This window comes from Oncorhynchus clarkii, chromosome 5 (genome assembly GCF_045791955.1).
Source record: "Oncorhynchus clarkii lewisi isolate Uvic-CL-2024 chromosome 5, UVic_Ocla_1.0, whole genome shotgun sequence".
Classification (NCBI taxonomy): Eukaryota; Metazoa; Chordata; class Actinopteri; order Salmoniformes; family Salmonidae; genus Oncorhynchus; species Oncorhynchus clarkii.
Genome location: NC_092151.1, coordinates 93,158,870 through 93,178,024, shown reverse-complemented (window position 1 = coordinate 93,178,024; position 19,155 = coordinate 93,158,870). Strand labels below are relative to the sequence as shown.

General features: G+C 49.6%; 1 protein-coding gene across 1 annotated transcript in view; it reads right to left on the bottom strand.

The window, feature by feature from the left end:
• LOC139409574 (kinesin family member 1Aa) overlaps nucleotides 1-19,155 on the bottom strand; it is a 193,283-nt gene that overhangs the window by 16,642 nt on the left and 157,486 nt on the right. The window contains 4 exon segments of the mRNA XM_071154935.1: nucleotides 30-91; nucleotides 513-646; nucleotides 4,170-4,284; nucleotides 11,520-11,546. Of these exon segments, the coding sequence (XP_071011036.1) occupies nucleotides 30-91; nucleotides 513-646; nucleotides 4,170-4,284; nucleotides 11,520-11,546 (338 nt within the window).

Below are 19,155 nucleotides of genomic sequence, written 5' to 3'. Positions count from 1 at the left end.
GGGAAAGCTCAACAGAGAAAGTGTCTCACCTGGGCTCCCATGATCCGCCAGGTGACACAAGCTGACCTCGTACACACCTGTCACTCGGTTACTGGACAGATAAAGAAACAACAGACAAACAAAACCCTGGGTTCAACTCTGGGTTCAACTCTGGGTTCAACCCTGGGTTCAACTCTGGGTTCAACCCTGGGTTCAACTCTGGGTTCAACCCTGGGTTCAACCCTGGGTTCAACCCTGGGTTCAACTCTGGGTTCAACCCTGGGTTCAACTCTGGGTTCAACCCTGGGTTCAACCCTGGGTTCAACCCTGGGTTCAACCCTGGGTTCAACTCTGGGTTCAACTCTGGGTTCATTTCATGTCCATTGTTTCCATTGATTTAACAATCATCTTTCAGGAATGCAACCAAGGCAAAGGACTGTGGTGAGATAAACAGTAACAGACTTGATTTTATGGTTTATTTCATGGTGGTTGATTTAATAATAATCTTTCAGGATAAGAGATGATTGAGTCACCCCTCTGTTGTCCTCAGGCTTCCGGTGCCAAACAGGTTTCGGATGGAGCGGGAGGTCGGGAGTTTAACGTCTCGAGAGTAGAACACCATGCAGAAATCTTTGGTTATGACTGTGGGCTGAGTGCAGTTCTCCATCTACAGAAAGGAAAAGGATAAAAAAAAAAGCTAATTTCTCTCTCCGCCTCTTTAGGTCCTAACATCAGATACAGTAGGGGTCATTTTGGATACAGTACTGTAAGATCAAATCAAATCAAATTGTGTTAGTCACATGCACTGAATAAGCTTACTTACGAGCCCCTAACTAACAATGCAGTTAAAAAAAAAACATGGATAAGAATAAGAAATAAAAGTAACATGTAATTAAAGAGCATGGTGGGAGGGGGTACCGGTATAGAGCCAATGCGCAGGGGCACTGGTTAGTTGAGGTAATATGTACATGTAGGTAGAGTTATGCATTGATGATAACAACAGAGAGCTAGCAGCAGTGTAAAAGAGGGGGTGGGCGGGGGTTAATGAAAATAGTTCTGGGTAGCCATTTGATTAGATGTTCAGGAGTCCGGTACCGCTTGCCGTGCGGAAGCAGAGAGAACAGTCTATGACTTGGGTGCTCTCATGCATGTTCCAGTGTTAGGCCTAAGCGCAGGGATCATTTCTCATACAATAAGTGTTCCTAAAATTACTCCTGAGAGGTGAGCAGTCAGGAAGCAGAGACCCCTGAGAGGTGAGCAGTCAGGAAGCAGAGACAGTCAGGAAGCAGAGACTGCTGAGAGGTGAGCATTCAGTAAGCAGAGACTCCTGAGAGGTGAGCAGTCAGTAAGCAGAGACCCCTGAGAGATGAGCAGTCAGGAAGCAGAGACAGTCAGTAAGCAGAGACTCCTGAGAGGTGAGCAGTCAGGAAGCAGAGACAGTCAGTAAGCGGAGACTCCTGAGAGGTGAGCAGTCAGTAAGCAGAGACAGTCAGGAAGCAGAGACAGTCAGTAAGCAGAGACTCCTGAGAGGTGAGCAGTCAGTAAGCAGAGACCCCTGAGAGATGAGCAGTCAGGAAGCAGAGACAGTCAGTAAGCAGAGACTCCTGAGAGGTGAGCAGTCAGTAAGCAGAGACAGTCAGGAAGCAGAGACAGTCAGTAAGCAGAGACTCCTGAGAGGTGAGCAGTCAGGAAGCAGAGACTCCTGAGAGGTGAGCAGTCAGGAAGCAGAGACTCCTGAGAGGTGAGCAGTCAGTAAGCAGAGACTCTGAGAGGTGAGCAGTCAGGAAGCAGAGACAGTCAGGAAGCAGAGACCCCTGAGAGGTGAGCAGTCAGTAAGCAGAGACCCCTGAGAGGTGAGCAGTCAGGAAGCAGAGACAGTCAGTAAGCAGAGACTCCTGAGAGGTGATCAGTCAGGAAGCAGAGACAGTCAGTAAGCAGAGACTCCTGAGAGGTGAGCAGTCAGGAAGCAGAGACAGTCAGGAAGCACAGACAGTCAGTAAGCAGAGACTCCTGAGAGGTGAGCAGTCAGGAAGCAGAGACTCCTGAGAGGTGAGCAGTCAGGAAGCAGAGACTCCTGAGAGGTGAGCAGTCAGGAAGCAGAGACAGTCAGTAAGCGGAGACTCCTGAGAGGTGAGCAGTCAGTAAGCAGAGACAGTCAGGAAGCAGAGACAGTCAGTAAGCAGAGACTCCTGAGAGGTGAGCAGTCAGTAAGCAGAGACCCCTGAGAGATGAGCAGTCAGGAAGCAGAGACAGTCAGTAAGCAGAGACTCCTGAGAGGTGAGCAGTCAGTAAGCAGAGACAGTCAGGAAGCAGAGACAGTCAGTAAGCAGAGACTCCTGAGAGGTGAGCAGTCAGGAAGCAGAGACTCCTGAGAGGTGAGCAGTCAGGAAGCAGAGACTCCTGAGAGGTGAGCAGTCAGTAAGCAGAGACTCTGAGAGGTGAGCAGTCAGGAAGCAGAGACAGTCAGGAAGCAGAGACCCCTGAGAGGTGAGCAGTCAGTAAGCAGAGACCCCTGAGAGGTGAGCAGTCAGGAAGCAGAGACAGTCAGTAAGCAGAGACTCCTGAGAGGTGATCAGTCAGGAAGCAGAGACAGTCAGTAAGCAGAGACTCCTGAGAGGTGAGCAGTCAGGAAGCAGAGACAGTCAGGAAGCACAGACAGTCAGTAAGCAGAGACTCCTGAGAGGTGAGCAGTCAGGAAGCAGAGACTCCTGAGAGGTGAGCAGTCAGGAAGCAGAGACTCCTGAGAGGTGAGCAGTCAGGAAGCAGAGACTCCTGAGAGGTGAGCAGTCAGGAAGCAGAGACTCCTGAGAGGTGAGCAGTCAGTAAGCAGAGACTCCTGAGAGGTGAGCAGTCAGTAAGCAGAGACAGTCAGTAAGCAGAGACAGTCAGTAAGCAGAGAGTCCTGAGAGGTGAGCAGTCAGTAAGCAGAGACAGTCAGGAAGCAGAGACAGTCAGGAAGCAGAGAATCCTGAGAGGTGAGCAGTCAGTAAGCAGAGACAGTCAGGAAGCAGAGACAGTCAGGAAGCAGAGACTCCTGAGAGGTGAGCAGTCAGTAAGCAGAGACTCCTGAGAGGTGAGCAGTCAGTAAGCACAGACAGTCAGGAAGCAGAGACTCCTGAGAGGTGAGCAGTCAGGAGGCAGAGACAGTCAGGAAGCAGAGACAGTCAGGAAGCAGAGACTCCTGAGAGGTGAGCAGTCAGTAAGCAGAGACCCCTGAGAGGTGAGCAGTCAGGAAGAAGAGTCAGTCAGGAAGCAGAGACTCCTGAGAGGTGAGCAGTCAGGAAGCAGAGACTCCTGAGAGGTGAGCAGTCAGGAAGCAGAGACAGTCAGGAAGCAGAGACAGTCAGGAAGCAGAGACAGTCAAGAAGCAGAGACAGTCAGGAAGCAGAGAATCCTGAGAGGTGAGCAGTCAGGAAGCAGAGACAGTCAGGAAGCAGAGACAGTCAGGAAGCAGAGACAGTCAGGAAGCAGAGAATCCTGAGAGGTGAGCAGTCAGGTAGCAGAGACTCCTGAGAGGTGAGCAGTCAGGAAGCAGAAACAGTCAGGAAGCAGAGACAGTCAGGAAGCAGAGACAGTCAGTAAGCAGAGACTCCTGAGAGGTGAGCAGTCAGGTAGCAGAGACTCCTGAGAGGTGAGCAGGTAGGAACCAGTTATGAACCTGTCCAGTTAGGAACCTGTCCAGTTAGGAACCTGTCCAGTTATGAACCTGTCCAGTTATGAACCTGTCCAGTTAGGAACCTGTCCAGCTAGGAACCTGTCCAGTTATGAACCTGTCCAGCTAGGAACCTGTCCAGTTATGAACCTGTCCAGTTATGAACCTGTCCAGTTAGGAACCTGTCCAGTTATGAACCTGTCCAGCTAGGAACCTGTCCAGTTATGAACCTGTCCAGTTATGAACCTGTCCAGTTATGAACCTGTCCATTTATGAACCTGTCCATTTATGAACCTGTCCAGTTATGAACCTGTCCATTCAAGATGAGTAGATTTTCTCAGATTGTTTCTGTGAAACTAGCTTTACAATTACCATTAGACGTACAGTTACATAACTATGTAGACCGACAAGGTCATTTATATAACACTATATACTGTATATAACTATATATATATGTTACCTCTATGTAGGCCGACAAGGTCATTTATATAACACTATATACCACTATATACTGTATATAACTATATATATATGTTACCTCTAGGTAGGCTGACAAGGTCATGTAGATCTTCTCCCCATAAGGAGTGACCCGGTTCAGGAGGAGGGAGTTATGCATGGCACTGTCCCAGGCAGCCTCGAAGCGATAGAATGTCCTGATGGAGGGAGGAGAAGAGTTAACCATACAGAGAGAACGACTAAACAGAGAGCTCCTCAACCCTGGTCTGAACTAACATAGTGGTCTCTGGTTAGTCTGTCTGTCTGTCTGTCTGTCTGTCTGTCTGTCTGTCTGTCATGAATACTACTAACATAGTGGTCTCTGGTCTGTCTGTCTGTCTGTCTGTCTGTCTGTCTACTAAACCTACTGTCTAGAAAACCTACTCTAGTGGTTAGTATGCTAGTATGCTGCAAACTGAAAGCAAAGCAGGATGGGTGGCTTTCTGAATAGTCCTGTTGATTGTTGTGTTACAACTTTATTAGACAAATAAAGGTTATTTCTACTTTAGGAGGAAGGTAAAAATGTAAACGTTTTCTCAAGAACAGCTACAATCTATTGCTATCGGCAGACCAAGGTGTAGTTTGCATTGCATGTAGGGACATTGTTTATCACTATGATAATGTGAATAACATTCTGTCTGTCTGGGATAATGTTACCCACAGTACATGTGCATCTAAAATGCTCTTGAGAGAAGATAAGTTTTGTGTATGAAGATTAAAATAACAACATTGATTTTCAAATACACACATTCAATAGACAAGACACATAGTTTGGGGATGAAGTCAGTAAATAGCATGCAACAGGGAACCCCGTCAGTTGTGGGTCGACCTTTTAAAAAAGAAAAACAATAAAACAATAACAGCACGAACGAAGGAAAAGGGAATGAGAGATCGACAGACAGACGGGAGGAGAGGAGGAGGTGGTGGACAGGACAGGCGGTGAGGAGAAATACCTATGGTCTATACCCAAGGAGACGCTTGGAGAAGGAATAGAAGAAAAGAACCAGGAAGAGAACCAGGAAGAGAACCAAAAGGTGAGTCAGGAAGAGAGTCTTGATGTGGTTGTGAGCGTTGTTATGATCGAGAACGACAGGACAGTTGTGTTCTTCCTAGCCTGGTCCCAAATAGTTTTTTTTTTGCCAACTGGGACCAGGCTACATTGCCCATTCACTGCTTGATGATTTGAACAGCAGAATGTACTGTACATGTTAATAACTGTATCCTATCTGTTCTAGAATGTCTCACAATGGACAGATAGAACCCACAGAGATACAATGTAATACGTTTGACTTTATTTTCATTCTGTAGATAGAGATACAAATTGTAACTATGGAATGCCGTTTGGGTCTTTGTGTGTCAAAAACAAATATATTTATGTCAAATAAGCTTATAATCTGATGCATCGAATAACAAAATAACATTTTCGAATGTTGCGTGAGCTGAATTAGCTGAATTTGCCAAGCGCCATCAACATTGATGAAAGTTTTTAAACTAGAGGTAGGCTATCTCCCTGCTATGTTGACTTTGATTTGCAGTATGACAAAGTCACTCAGAAATATCTCATACATAGGATGTTTTTAGGAATTTCTAGGATAGCTAGCTAGCTTGCTAGCTTTGACTTGATACCTAGCTAGCTTGCTAGCTTTGACTTGATACCTAGCTAGCTTGCTAGCTTTGACTTGATAGCTAGCTAGCACCAATGCAACCAGTCTGAAAACAATAACCAGAAACCAATAATTTTCAATGTTTCGCAATGATTTAGCAATTCATGACACTAAGTATTAGCTAAGTATTAGCTAAGTATTAGCTAAGTAGCCTCTTGTTGTTTTCCTATTGAAATCGAACTTCAGTTCATGAAAATAACTAGCTAGCTAGATAACGAACTACACAAAGCTAGCAAGCTACCTAGCCCTGTTGCCCCAAGCTAACGTTACAAGCATGGCTAGTGGGTCCGACAATCAACCAAATACGAAAACTGTCTTATAAATTATAAATATTTTAGATAACATCTAGCTAGAGAGTTAGCTAGCTAACTATAGCTACTGAAACAGATTGTAATTTTGCTATGTTTTTGGGGAGAACATTGTTTCTATCCAACATCTAGCTAGCTTTGTTGCTGACCAGCACTGTCCCAGAGCATGGGGGAAGTGTGTTTCTGACCAGCATTGGCCCAGAGCTTGGGGAAGTGTTTCTGACCAGCATTGGCCCAGAGCTTGGGGAAGTGTTTCTGACCAGCATTGGCCCAGAGCTTGGGGAAGTGTTTCTGACCAGCATTGGCCCAGAGCTTGGGGAAGTATGTTTCTGACCAGCATTGACCCAGAGCTTGGGGAAGTATGTTTCTGACCAGCATTGGCCCAGAGCTTGGGGAAGTGTTTCTGACCAGCATTGGCCCAGAGCTTGGGGAAGTGTTTCTGACCAGCATTGGCCCAGAGCTTGGGGAAGTGTTTCTGACCAGCATTGGCCCAGAGCTTGGGGAAGTATGTTTCTGACCAGCATTGGCCCAGAGCTTGGGGAAGTATGTTTCTGACCAGCATTGGCCCAGAGCTTGGGGAAGTATGTTTCTGACCAGCATTGGCCCAGAGCTTGGGGAAGTGTTTCTGACCAGCATTGGCCCAGAGCTTGGGGAAATGTGTGTCTGCTTTGTGCAGCAGCGGCAGCTGTGCGAGACAACTTTACCAGCATCATATGTTTCTGTGACATATGAAATACGAGTGATAGCGTAATCAATGTGTATTAATCACGTAAAACATTCATGAATGTGTTCAATTAATATCTGACGTTCCATCAGAATCTGTTCCTGATTGGTAAACAAGCTTATTTGACGGTCAACAACTTCATTTGACGGTATAAACAAGTCTTACCAATAATAATTTATCTATTTGATTTTGCATTTTAGGACCCCTCTCTCCTTCTCTTCTCATCCACCCCCTCTCCTTCTCATCCTCTCCTTCTCATCCACCCCCTCTCCTTCTCCTCCAGCCCCTCTCCTTCTCATCCACCCCCCTCTCCTTCTCATTCACCCCCTCTCCTTCTCATTCACCACCTCTCCTTCTCCTCCACCTCTCTCTCCTCTCCTTCTCTTCCACCCCTCTCTCCTTCTCCACCCCCCTCTCCTTCACCCCCCTCTTCTTCTCATCCACCACTCTCTCCTGTCCTCCTTCACCCCTCTCAATTCAATTCAATATAAGGCCTTTATTTGCATGGGAAACGTATGTTAACATTGCCTAAGCAAGAGAAGTAGATAATAAAGTGAGATAAACCATACAAATGAACAGTAAACATTACACTCACAGAAGTTCCAAAAGAATAAAGACATTTCAAATGTCATATTATGTCTATACATATTATGTGGTGTAACTATGTGCAAACAGTACAAAAGAGAAAATAAATAAACATAAATATGTGTTGTGTGTTATTCACTGGTTGTCCTGTTCTCGTGGCAACAGGTCACACATCTCGCTGCTGTGATGGCACACTATTTCACCCAGTAGATATGGGAGTTGATCAAAATTGGGTTTGTTTTTCTAATTCTTTGTGGATCTGTGTAATCTGAGGGAAATATGTCTCTAATATGGTCATACATTTGGCAGGAGGTTAGGAAGTGCAGTTCAGTTTCCACCTCATTTTGTGGGCAGTGTGCACATAGCCTGTCTTCTCTTGAGAGCCAGGTCTGCCTACGACTGTCTCCCCTTCTACTTCAGCCCCCCTCTCCTTCAGCCCCCCCACATCACCCCCCCCCCCCCTCTCCTTCAGCCCGCCCCTCCTTCAGCCCCCCCCCCCTACTTCAGCCCCCCCCTACTTCAGCCCCTCTCCTTCAGCCCCCCCCCCCCCCCACTTCAGCCCACCTCTCCTTCAGCCCCCCCCTACTTCAGCCCACCTCTCCTTCAGCCCACCTCTCCTTCAGCCCCCCCTACTTCAGCCCCCCTCTCCTTCAGCCCACCTCTCCTTCAGCCCCCCTCTCCTTCTCCTCCATAATTTAGTCCATACATTGATGAATGAGGACTTCCCCTGAGCAAATAATCAGGACTTGAAAGCAGTTCTGTTTCTGGCCACCAAGCACAGCCTTCAATCTGAAACCGCTCATCCAAGCAGAGAAACGTAAGAGGAAACCAAATGTTTCTGTAGACCATTAAAGGGAGATAAATCGTCCCGTTCATAGAGTTCAGATGTTGAAGGACCGGCTGTTGGCATTTGTACTGAGATGACCTGGTGGGAAAGCTAGCTGTGTGTCTGTCAGAGGGAAGAAGACAAGAGAGCGAGAGGAGAACAGCTATTATACCGTGGGATGAGAGGAGGAGAGGAGAGGAGAGGAGCTGCTTCAGTGGAAATGTGTCTATGGACCTAGAGGAGGAGAGGAGAGCTGGCCCTGGTCACAGAGCAGGCCCAGGTCACAGAGCAGGCCCAGGTCACAGAGCAGGCCCAGGACACAGAGCAGGCCCAGGAGACAGAGCAGGCCCAGGTCACAGAGCAGGCCCAGGTCACAGAGCAGGCCCAGGTCACAGAAATGTTGAATCTCCCCTTGTCCACGTCTGTAATCCCAACATATTTCAAGGGGACCACCATTGTCCCTGTTCCCAAGGTAACCTGCCTAAATGACTATCCCCCTGTAGCACTTACATCTGTAATTAGGATGTGCTTTGAAAGGCTGGTCATGACACACATCAACGCAATCATTCCAGACTCCCTGAACCCACTCCAATTTTCATACTGCCCCAACCGGTCCACAGATGACGCAATCTCAATTGCACTTCAGACAGCCCTCTCCCACCTGGACAAAAGGAACTGAGAATGCTGTTCATTGATTTACAGCTCAGCGTTCAACACCATCGTGCCCTCGAAGCTCATCACTAAGCTAATGACCCTGGGACTGAACACCTTCCTCTGCTACTGGATCCTGGACCTCCTGACGGGCCGCCCCCCAGCTGGTGAGGGTAGACAACAACACATCCGCCACACTGACCGTCAACCAGGGGGCCCCTCAGGGGTGTGTGCTTAAATATCAAATAGATCCCCTCCTGTACATCCTGTTCAACCAGCTGCATGCGACCGATCATAAGGCCCATGATCAATTTGGAGATCAGCTGCACGAGACCGATCGTAAGGCCCATGATCAATTTGGTTTGACATTTGCTACCCCCTATGGGGCTATTTAGAGACACCTTCAGTATATTACAAAATGTCAATCGCTCCAAATTTCAAAGACTTAAAAACCTCAAACCAACTATGCATTTTAGAAATTCATATACAAAGGGCTATCCAAAGTCAAACCAATTTTGCCACGGCCGCACACCGGCCTGTTGGCTACTACTACTAGTTAGTCCAGGCTAGTTCCAGACACAAGACCTGGTTAGACTGTTTCAACTTATCTTGAAGGGTGAGTAACAAACTGTGTACTGTTTTGGCAGAGTGGAAGTACACATGCTTCTCACGTTCGAAACAGACATACGAGAGACACACACATCAAAGCTCGCCTCCAAGACCTGAATCTCATTCTAGGTCGCATTTCCTAATGGGGGAGAATTGAACCCCCCCCCCCCCCCAGATGCTATCAGCTTCTTGCACATCTCTTTCTAAATCCTTGAGTGTTTTCAAAAGAAGTTGATTGCATTAATTCATACCAACGTTTAAGATTATGTTTGGCTTCCTTATAATGTCTACAAGTTGTTGTTTTGGAAAGATTTTTATCATTTTTATCAATGCTCTAGGTCTTACAGTGGGATGCAAAATGAAACCTGTTCTGTGTCAGTGTATGAACTTGATTATTACTGCCCCCTAGTGGCAATGCAGAGGTTTGTCACTGAAATAAAAGGATCAACAGAGATCATAGTAAATGGGGGAAAATGACAAACAATTCATGTTTGTTTCACTTCGTCAAATGTCTGGCTTGTAGCTTGTACTGAAAACGTCCCTGTACAGCACCGGCCAAAGAGGAGACAGAAGCACCGGCCAGAGAGGAGACAGAAGCACCGGCCAGAGAGGAGACAGAAGCACCGGCCAGAGAGGAGACAGAAGCACCGGCCAAAGAGGAGACAGAAGCACCGGCCAAAGAGGAGACAGAAGCACCGGCCAGAGAGGAGACAGAAGCACCGGCCAGAGAGGAGACAGAAGCACCGGCCAAAGAGGAGACAGAAGCTGAAATACTGTCCCCACAACACATACTGTAGGAAGCAAAGCAAGTCATGCATACAGTCCCCGTACACCATCAGCTTTCGGTCGCATTCCCAGACCCCGAAGTCCCAGCCAGCCCCAGTCCCAAGACCGCACAGTCACAGCCAGCCCCAGTCCCAAGACCCCGAAGTCCCAGCCAGCCCCAGTCTCAAGACCGCATAGTCACAGCCAGCCCCATCCCCAAACCACACAGTCACAGCCAACCCCAGTCCCAAGACCGCACAGTCCCAGCCAGCCCCAGTCCCCAGACCACACAGTCACAGCCAACCCCAGTCCCAAGACCGCATAGTCACAGCCAGCCCCATCCCCAGACCCGAAGTCCCCGCTAACCCCAGTCCCAAGACCGCACAGTCAAAGCCAGCCCCATCCCCAGACCCCGAAGTCCCAGCCAGCCCCAGTCCCCAGACCGCACAGTCACAGCCAGCCCCAAGACCGCAGTCACAGCCAGCCCCAGTCCCCAGACCCCGAAGTCCCAGCCAGCCCCAGTCCCAAGACCGCACAGTCACAGCCAGCCCCAGTCCCCAGACCGCACAGTCACAGCCAGCCCCAGTCCCCAGACCCCGAAGTCCCAGCCAACCCCAGTCCCAAGACCACACAGTCACAGCCAGCCCCAGTCCCAAGACCGCACAGTCACAGCCAGCCCCAGTCCCCAGACCCTGAAGTCCCAGCCAACCCCAGTCCCAAGACCGCACAGTCACAGCCAGCCCCAGTCCCCAGACCGCACAGTCACAGCCAACCCCAGTCCCCAGACCCTGAAGTCCCAGCCAACCCGCAACTCCAGACCCCGCAGTCCCAGCCAGCCCAAGATCCCAGTCCCAGCCAACCCGTAACCCCAGACCCATCAGTTCCAGCAAGCCCCAGACACTGCAGTCCAAGCCAGCCCCAGTTTCCAGCCCTCAGCTCCAGCCTCTAGACCCACAACAGCTCAGCAACAAACACACATCCAGGAGAAAGAGAGGGAGAGAGGAGGGGTGCAAAGATACATCACAGTCCCTCACATCTCCCCAGGATAGAGAGATATCGGGGGGGGGGGGGGGGAGCAAGGGGAGGAGGAGTGAGCAGGAGAGCCAAAACCCACAGTGGAAAACCATGGGAATTAGAATGATGGATGAATGGATGACTTGGTGTTTAAAATGGAGTGAGAGTGAAAAGCTGAAAATAGATAGAGATCAGATGTTATCTAACTGTATAGTAGAATGAGAGGGATTTGATGTAAATCATATACCTAGGCATGTCCGAATCAAGAAACTGTCTGCGAAAAACACAAAACAACATTGTGTTAGTGGAGTGGACTAGAGGGAGAGAAATGTCAGCATCAGCATGTCCTGTCCCTTACTGATGACCTCTCAGGCCTGAGCAGAGGCCAGACTAGACCACATATGGTTTCAAATGGCATCTGTTTTCTTTCAAGTGCAAACGCTCAATGTATTTGACAGAAACAAAAACTATTTGAACCCAGATCTGCGTTGGACCACATTCCTCACTCTGCCCTGGTGCTGGACTCTCCCCTCCAACCAGATCAACATCCTGGGTCGGAGGTCAAGGAATGCAGAACCATGGTGATACCTGTATATGGAGATGGTATGGCCATTAGGACGAGACAGACCACAGTCTGTCTTGGGCTTCTGTTCCTGCATTGGTCCTTTGTGATGGCAAGCAAACCCAGGTCTGAGGAATGGTATTTGAGTTAGGCGAAAGGTTACTAGTAACGCAGTTAAACCACAATAGAGGTCGTCACGACAGTTACATTATTCTGTAAAAACAACATGTATGTTTGATGGAGAGTAAACAGTAACACATTACAGTGAAGTGCTACAGTTTACCACAGCATGATGCTACGCAGCTTTACTGAGGTATGGTGACTTACTATGCTGAGTGAGTTAGTTAGGGACACATGCTGGCGGGTGGATGATGTGGTCTTGACATGGCGGTAAGTATTCAGACCCCCTGACCCATTCCACATTTTGTTACGTTACAGCCTTATTCTAAAATCCAATCATCAATCTACACACAGTAACCCATAATGACATAAAAATACCCCATAATGACATCAAAATAACATCACAATACCCCATAATGACATCAAAATAACATCACAATACCCCATAATGACATCACAATACCCCATAATAACATCACAATACCCCATAATAACATCACAATAACCCATAATAACATCACAATACCCCATAATGACATTACAATACCCCATAATGACATCACAATGCCCCATAATAACATCACAATACCCCATAATAACATCACAATACCCCATAATGACATCAAAATAACATCACAATACCCCACAATGACATCACATGGGGGTATTGTGATGTCATTATGGAGTATTGTGATGTCATTATGGGGTATTGTGATGTCATTCTGGGGTATTGTGATGTCATTATGGGGTATTGTGATGTCATTATGGGGTATTGTGTGTAGATTGCTGAGGATTCTTTTGACTTAGTCCATGTTAGAATAAGGCTGTAACTTAACAAAATGTGAAAAAGATCAAGGGGTTTGAATACTTTCCGAAGGCACTGTATATCCCATCATTAGATACTATGCAAGAGGGTGAGGCCAATGAGGATCAAGATCGTCCATCAGCTACAGGGCCACGAAGAAGCCCTTCATCCACAGGGTCTAGGAATATACGCTACAGGGTCAGCAAGAAGCCCTTCATCCACAGGGTCTAGGGATCTATGTTACAGGGCCAGCAAGAAGCACTTCATCCACAGGGTCTAGCGATCTATGCTACAGGGCCACCAAGAAGCCCTTCATCCACAGGGTCTAGGGATCTATGCTACAGGGCCAGCAAGAAGCCCTTCATCCACAGGGTCTAGGGATCTATGCTACAGGGCCAGCAAGAAGCCCTTCATCCACAGGGTCTAGGGATCTATGCTACAGGGCCACCAAGAAGCCCTTCATCCACAGGGTCTAGGGATCTATGTTACAGGGCCAGCAAGAAGCACTTCATCCACAGGGTCTAGCGATCTATGCTACAGGGCCACGAAGAAGCCCTTCATCCACAGGGTCTAGGGATCTATGTTACAGGGCCACCAAGAAGCCCTTCATCCACAGGGTCTAGGGATCTATGTTACAGGGCCACGAAGAAGCCCTTCATCCACAGGGTCTAGGGATCTATGCTACAGGGCCAGCAAGAAGCCATTCATCCACAGGGTCTAGGGATCTATGCTACAGGGCCAGCAAGAAGCCCTTCATCCACAGGGTCTAGGGATCTATGCTACAGGGCCAGCAAGAAGCCCTTCATCCACAGGGTCTAGGGATCTATGCTACAGGGCCACCAAGAAGCCCTTCATCCACAGGGTCTAGGGATCTATGTTACAGGGCCAGCAAGAAGCCCTTCATCCACAGGGTCTAGGGATCTATGCTACAGGGCCAGCAAGAAGCCCTTCATCCACAGGGTCTAGGGATCTATGCTACAGGGCCACCAAGAAGCCCTTCATCCACAGGGTCTAGGGATCTATGTTACAGGGCCAGCAAGAAGCACTTCATCCACAGGGTCTAGCGATCTATGCTACAGGGCCACGAAGAAGCCCTTCATCCACAGGGTCTAGGGATCTATGTTACAGGGCCACCAAGAAGCCCTTCATCCACAGGGTCTAGGGATCTATGTTACAGGGCCACGAAGAAACCCTTCATCCACAGGGTCTAGGGATCTATGCTACAGGGCCAGCAAGAAGCCCTTCATCCACAGGGTCTAGGGATCTATGCTACAGGGCCACGAAGAAGCCCTTCATCCACAGGGTCTAGGGATCTATGTTACAGGGCCAGCAAGAAGCCATTCATCCACAGGGTCTAGGGATCTATGCTAAAGGGCCACCAAGAAGCACTTCATCCACAGGGTCTAGCGATCTATGCTACAGGGCCAGCAAGAAGCCCTTCATCCACAGGGTCTAGGGATCTATGTTACAGGGCCAGCAAGAAGCCCTTCATCCACAGGGTCTAGCGATCTATGCTACAGGGCCAGCAAGAAGCCCTTCATCCACAGGGTCTAGGGATCTATGTTACAGGGCCACAAAGAAGCCCTTCTTCCACAGGGTCTAGGGATCTATGCTACAGGGCCACCAAGAAGCCCTTCATCCACAGGGTCTAGGGATCTATGTTACAGAGCCAGCAAGAAGTCCTTCATCCACAGGGTCTAGGGATCTATGTTACAGGGCCAGCAAGAAGCCCTTCATCCACAGGGTCTAGGGATCTATGTTACAGGGCCAGCAAGAAGCCCTTCATCCACAGGGTCTAGCGATCTATGCTACAGGGCAACGAAGAAGACCTTCATGCACAGGGTCTAGGGATCTATGCTACAGGGCCAGCAAGAAGCCCTTCATCCACAGGGTCTAGGGATCTATGCTACAGGGCCACGAAGAAGCCCTTCATCCACAGGGTCTAGGGATCTATGTTACAGGGCCACGAAGAAGCCCTTCATCCGCAGGGTCTAGGGATCTATGTTACAGGGCCAGCAAGAAGCACTTCATCCACAGGGTCTAGCGATCTATGCTACAGGGCCACGAAGAAGCCCTTCATCCACAGGGTCTAGGGATCTATGTTACAGGGCCACCAAGAAGCCCTTCATCCACAGGGTCTAGGGATCTATGTTACAGGGCCACGAAGAAGCCCTTCATCCACAGGGTCTAGGGATCTATGCTACAGGGCCAGCAAGAAGCCATTCATCCACAGGGTCTAGGGATCTATGCTACAGGGCCAGCAAGAAGCCCTTCATCCACAGGGTCTAGGGATCTATGCTACAGGGCCAGCAAGAAGCCCTTCATCCACAGGGTCTAGGGATCTATGCTACAGGGCCACCAAGAAGCCCTTCATCCACAGGGTCTAGGGATCTATGTTACAGGGCCAGCAAGAAGCCCTTCATCCACAGGGTCTAGGGATCTATGCTACAGGGCCAGCAAGAAGCCCTTCATCCACAGGGTCTAGGGATCTATGCTACAGGGCCACCAAGAAGCCCTTCATCCACAGGGTCTAGGGATCTATGTTACAGGGCCAGCAAGAAGCACTTCATCCACAGGGTCTAGCGATCTATGCTACAGGGCCACGAAGAAGCCCTTCATCCACAGGGTCTAGGGATCTATGTTACAGGGCCACCAAGAAGCCCTTCATCCACAGGGTCTAGGGATCTATGTTACAGGGCCACGAAGAAACCCTTCATCCACAGGGTCTAGGGATCTATGCTACAGGGCCAGCAAGAAGCCCTTCATCCACAGGGTCTAGGGATCTATGCTACAGGGCCACGAAGAAGCCCTTCATCCACAGGGTCTAGGGATCTATGTTACAGGGCCAGCAAGAAGCCATTCATCCACAGGGTCTAGGGATCTATGCTAAAGGGCCACCAAGAAGCACTTCATCCACAGGGTCTAGCGATCTATGCTACAGGGCCAGCAAGAAGCCCTTCATCCACAGGGTCTAGGGATCTATGTTACAGGGCCAGCAAGAAGCCCTTCATCCACAGGGTCTAGCGATCTATGCTACAGGGCCAGCAAGAAGCCCTTCATCCACAGGGTCTAGGGATCTATGTTACAGGGCCACAAAGAAGCCCTTCTTCCACAGGGTCTAGGGATCTATGCTACAGGGCCACCAAGAAGCCCTTCATCCACAGGGTCTAGGGATCTATGTTACAGAGCCAGCAAGAAGTCCTTCATCCACAGGGTCTAGGGATCTATGTTACAGGGCCAGCAAGAAGCCCTTCATCCACAGGGTCTAGGGATCTATGCTACAGGGCCACGAAGAAGCCCTTCATCCACAGGGTCTAGGGATCTATGTTACAGGGCCAGCAAGAAGCCCTTCATCCACAGGGTCTAGCGATCTATGCTACAGGGCCACGAAGAAGACCTTCATGCACAGGGTCTAGGGATCTATGCTACAGGGCCAGCAAGAAGCCCTTCATCCACAGGGTCTAGGGATCTATGCTACAGGGCCACGAAGAAGCCCTTCATCCACAGGGTCTAGGGATCTATGTTACAGGGCCACGAAGAAGCCCTTCATCCGCAGGGTCTAGGGATCTATGTTACAGGGCCAGCAAGAAGCACTTCATCCACAGGGTCTAGCGATCTATGCTACAGGGCCACGAAGAAGCCCTTCATCCACAGGGTCTAGGGATCTATGTTACAGGGCCACCAAGAAGCCCTTCATCCACAGGGTCTAGGGATCTATGCTACAGGGCCAGCAAGAAGCCCTTCATCCACAGGGTCTAGGGATCTATGCTACAGGGCCACGAAGAAGCCCTTCATCCACAGGGTCTAGGGATCTATGTTACAGGGCCACCAAGAAGCCCTTCATCCACAGGGTCTAGGGATCTATGCTACAGGGCCAGCAAGAAGCCATTCATCCACAGGGTCTAGGGATCTACGCTACAGGGCCACCAAGAAGCCCTTCTTCCACAGGGTCTAGGGATCTATGTTACAGGGCCAGCAAGAAGCCATTCATCCACAGGGTCTAGGGATCTATGCTACAGGGCCAGCAAGAAGCCCTTCATCCACAGGGTCTAGGGATCTATGCTACAGGGCCACCAAGAAGCACTTCATCCACAGGGTCTAGGGATCTATGTTACAGAGCCAGCAAGAAGCCCTTCATCCACAGGGTCTAGGGATCTATGTTACAGGGCCACGAAGAAGCCCTTCATCCACAGGGTCTAGGGATCTATGTTACAGGGCCACCAAGAAGCCCTTCATCCACAGGGTCTAGGGATCTATGTTACAGGGCCACGAAGAAGCCCTTCATCCACAGGGTCTAGGGATCTATGCTACAGGGCCAGCAAGAAGCCCTTCATCCACAGGGTCTAGGGATCTATGCTACAGGGCCACGAAGAAGCCCTTCATCCACAGGGTCTAGGGATCTATGTTACAGGGCCAGCAAGAATCCATTCATCCACAGGGTCTAGGGATCTATGCTAAAGGGCCACCAAGAAGCACTTCATCCACAGGGTCTAGCGATCTATGCTACAGGGCCAGCAAGAAGCCCTTCATCCACAGGGTCTAGGGATCTATGTTACAGGGCCAGCAAGAAGCCCTTCATCCACAGGGTCTAGCGATCTATGCTACAGGGCCAGCAAGAAGCCCTTCATCCACAGGGTCTAGGGATCTATGTTACAGGGCCACAAAGAAGCCCTTCTTCCACAGGGTCTAGGGATCTATGCTACAGGGCCACCAAGAAGCCCTTCATCCACAGGGTCTAGGGATCTATGTTACAGAGCCAGCAAGAAGTCCTTCATCCACAGGGTCTAGGGATCTATGTTACAGGGCCAGCAAGAAGCCCTTCATCCACAGGGTCTAGGGATCTATGCTACAGGGCCACGAAGAAGCCCTTCATCCACAGGGTCTAGGGATCTATGTTACAGGGCCAGCAAGAAGCCCTTCATCCACAGGGTCTAGCGATCTATGCTACAGGGCCACGAAGAAGACCTTCATGCACAGGGTCTAGGGATCTATGCTACAGGGCCAGCAAGAAGCCCTTCATCCACAGGGTCTAGGGATCTATGCTACAGGGCCACGAAGAAGCCCTTCATCCACAGGGTCTAGGGATCTATGTTACAGGGCCACGAAGAAGCCCTTCATCCGCAGGGTCTAGGGATCTATGTTACAGGGCCAGCAAGAAGCACTTCATCCACAGGGTCTAGCGATCTATGCTACAGGGCCACGAAGAAGCCCTTCATCCACAGGGTCTAGGGATCTATGTTACAGGGCCACCAAGAAGCCCTTCATCCACAGGGTCTAGGGATCTATGCTACAGGGCCAGCAAGAAGCCCTTCATCCACAGGGTCTAGGGATCTATGCTACAGGGCCACGAAGAAGCCCTTCATCCACAGGGTCTAGGGATCTATGTTACAGGGCCACCAAGAAGCCCTTCATCCACAGGGTCTAGGGATCTATGCTACAGGGCCAGCAAGAAGCCATTCATCCACAGGGTCTAGGGATCTACGCTACAGGGCCACCAAGAAGCCCTTCTTCCACAGGGTCTAGGGATCTATGTTACAGGGCCAGCAAGAAGCCATTCATCCACAGGGTCTAGGGATCTATGCTACAGGGCCAGCAAGAAGCCCTTCATCCACAGGGTCTAGGGATCTATGCTACAGGGCCACCAAGAAGCACTTCATCCACAGGGTCTAGGGATCTATGTTACAGAGCCAGCAAGAAGCCCTTCATCCACAGGGTCTAGGGATCTATGTTACAGGGCCACGAAGAAGCCCTTCATCCACAGGGTCTAGGGATCTATGTTACAGGGCCACCAAGAAGCCCTTCATCCACAGGGTCTAGGGATCTATGCTACAGGGCCAGCAAGAAGCCCTTCATCCACAGGGTCTAGGGATCTATGCTACAGGGCCACCAAGAAGCCCTTCACCCACAGGGTCTAGGGATCTATGCTACAGGGCCACCAAGAAGCCCTTCATCCACAGGGTCTAGGGATCTATGCTACAGGGCCAGCAATAAGCACTTCATCCACAGGGTCTAGGGATCTATGCTACAGGGCCAGCAAGAAGCCATTCATCTACAGGGTCTAGGGATCTATGTTACAGGGCCAGCAAGAGAAGAGTGCATGTTCAGTTTGGCTAACAATCCTTTGCAGGTGTTTGCGTGCCACATCATGCAGTTATTATGGCCATAGTGTTGTGTTGGATAGAGATTTCTGACATGGTGCAGAACAATCCTGGGAGGTTTAGATAGTAGTGGGATAATGGTTAGAAGGGGAGGAGTATGCAGTGATCGGGGTGAGATGTGAAATGACAGACGGACCCTATCACAGCACCAGACTAGCATCAAGGAACGGTAGAGTCGCATGGCCAGCGTAGCCAGTGAGGAAACTACTATAACTGGCTGAAGCATAACAAGTCCTCA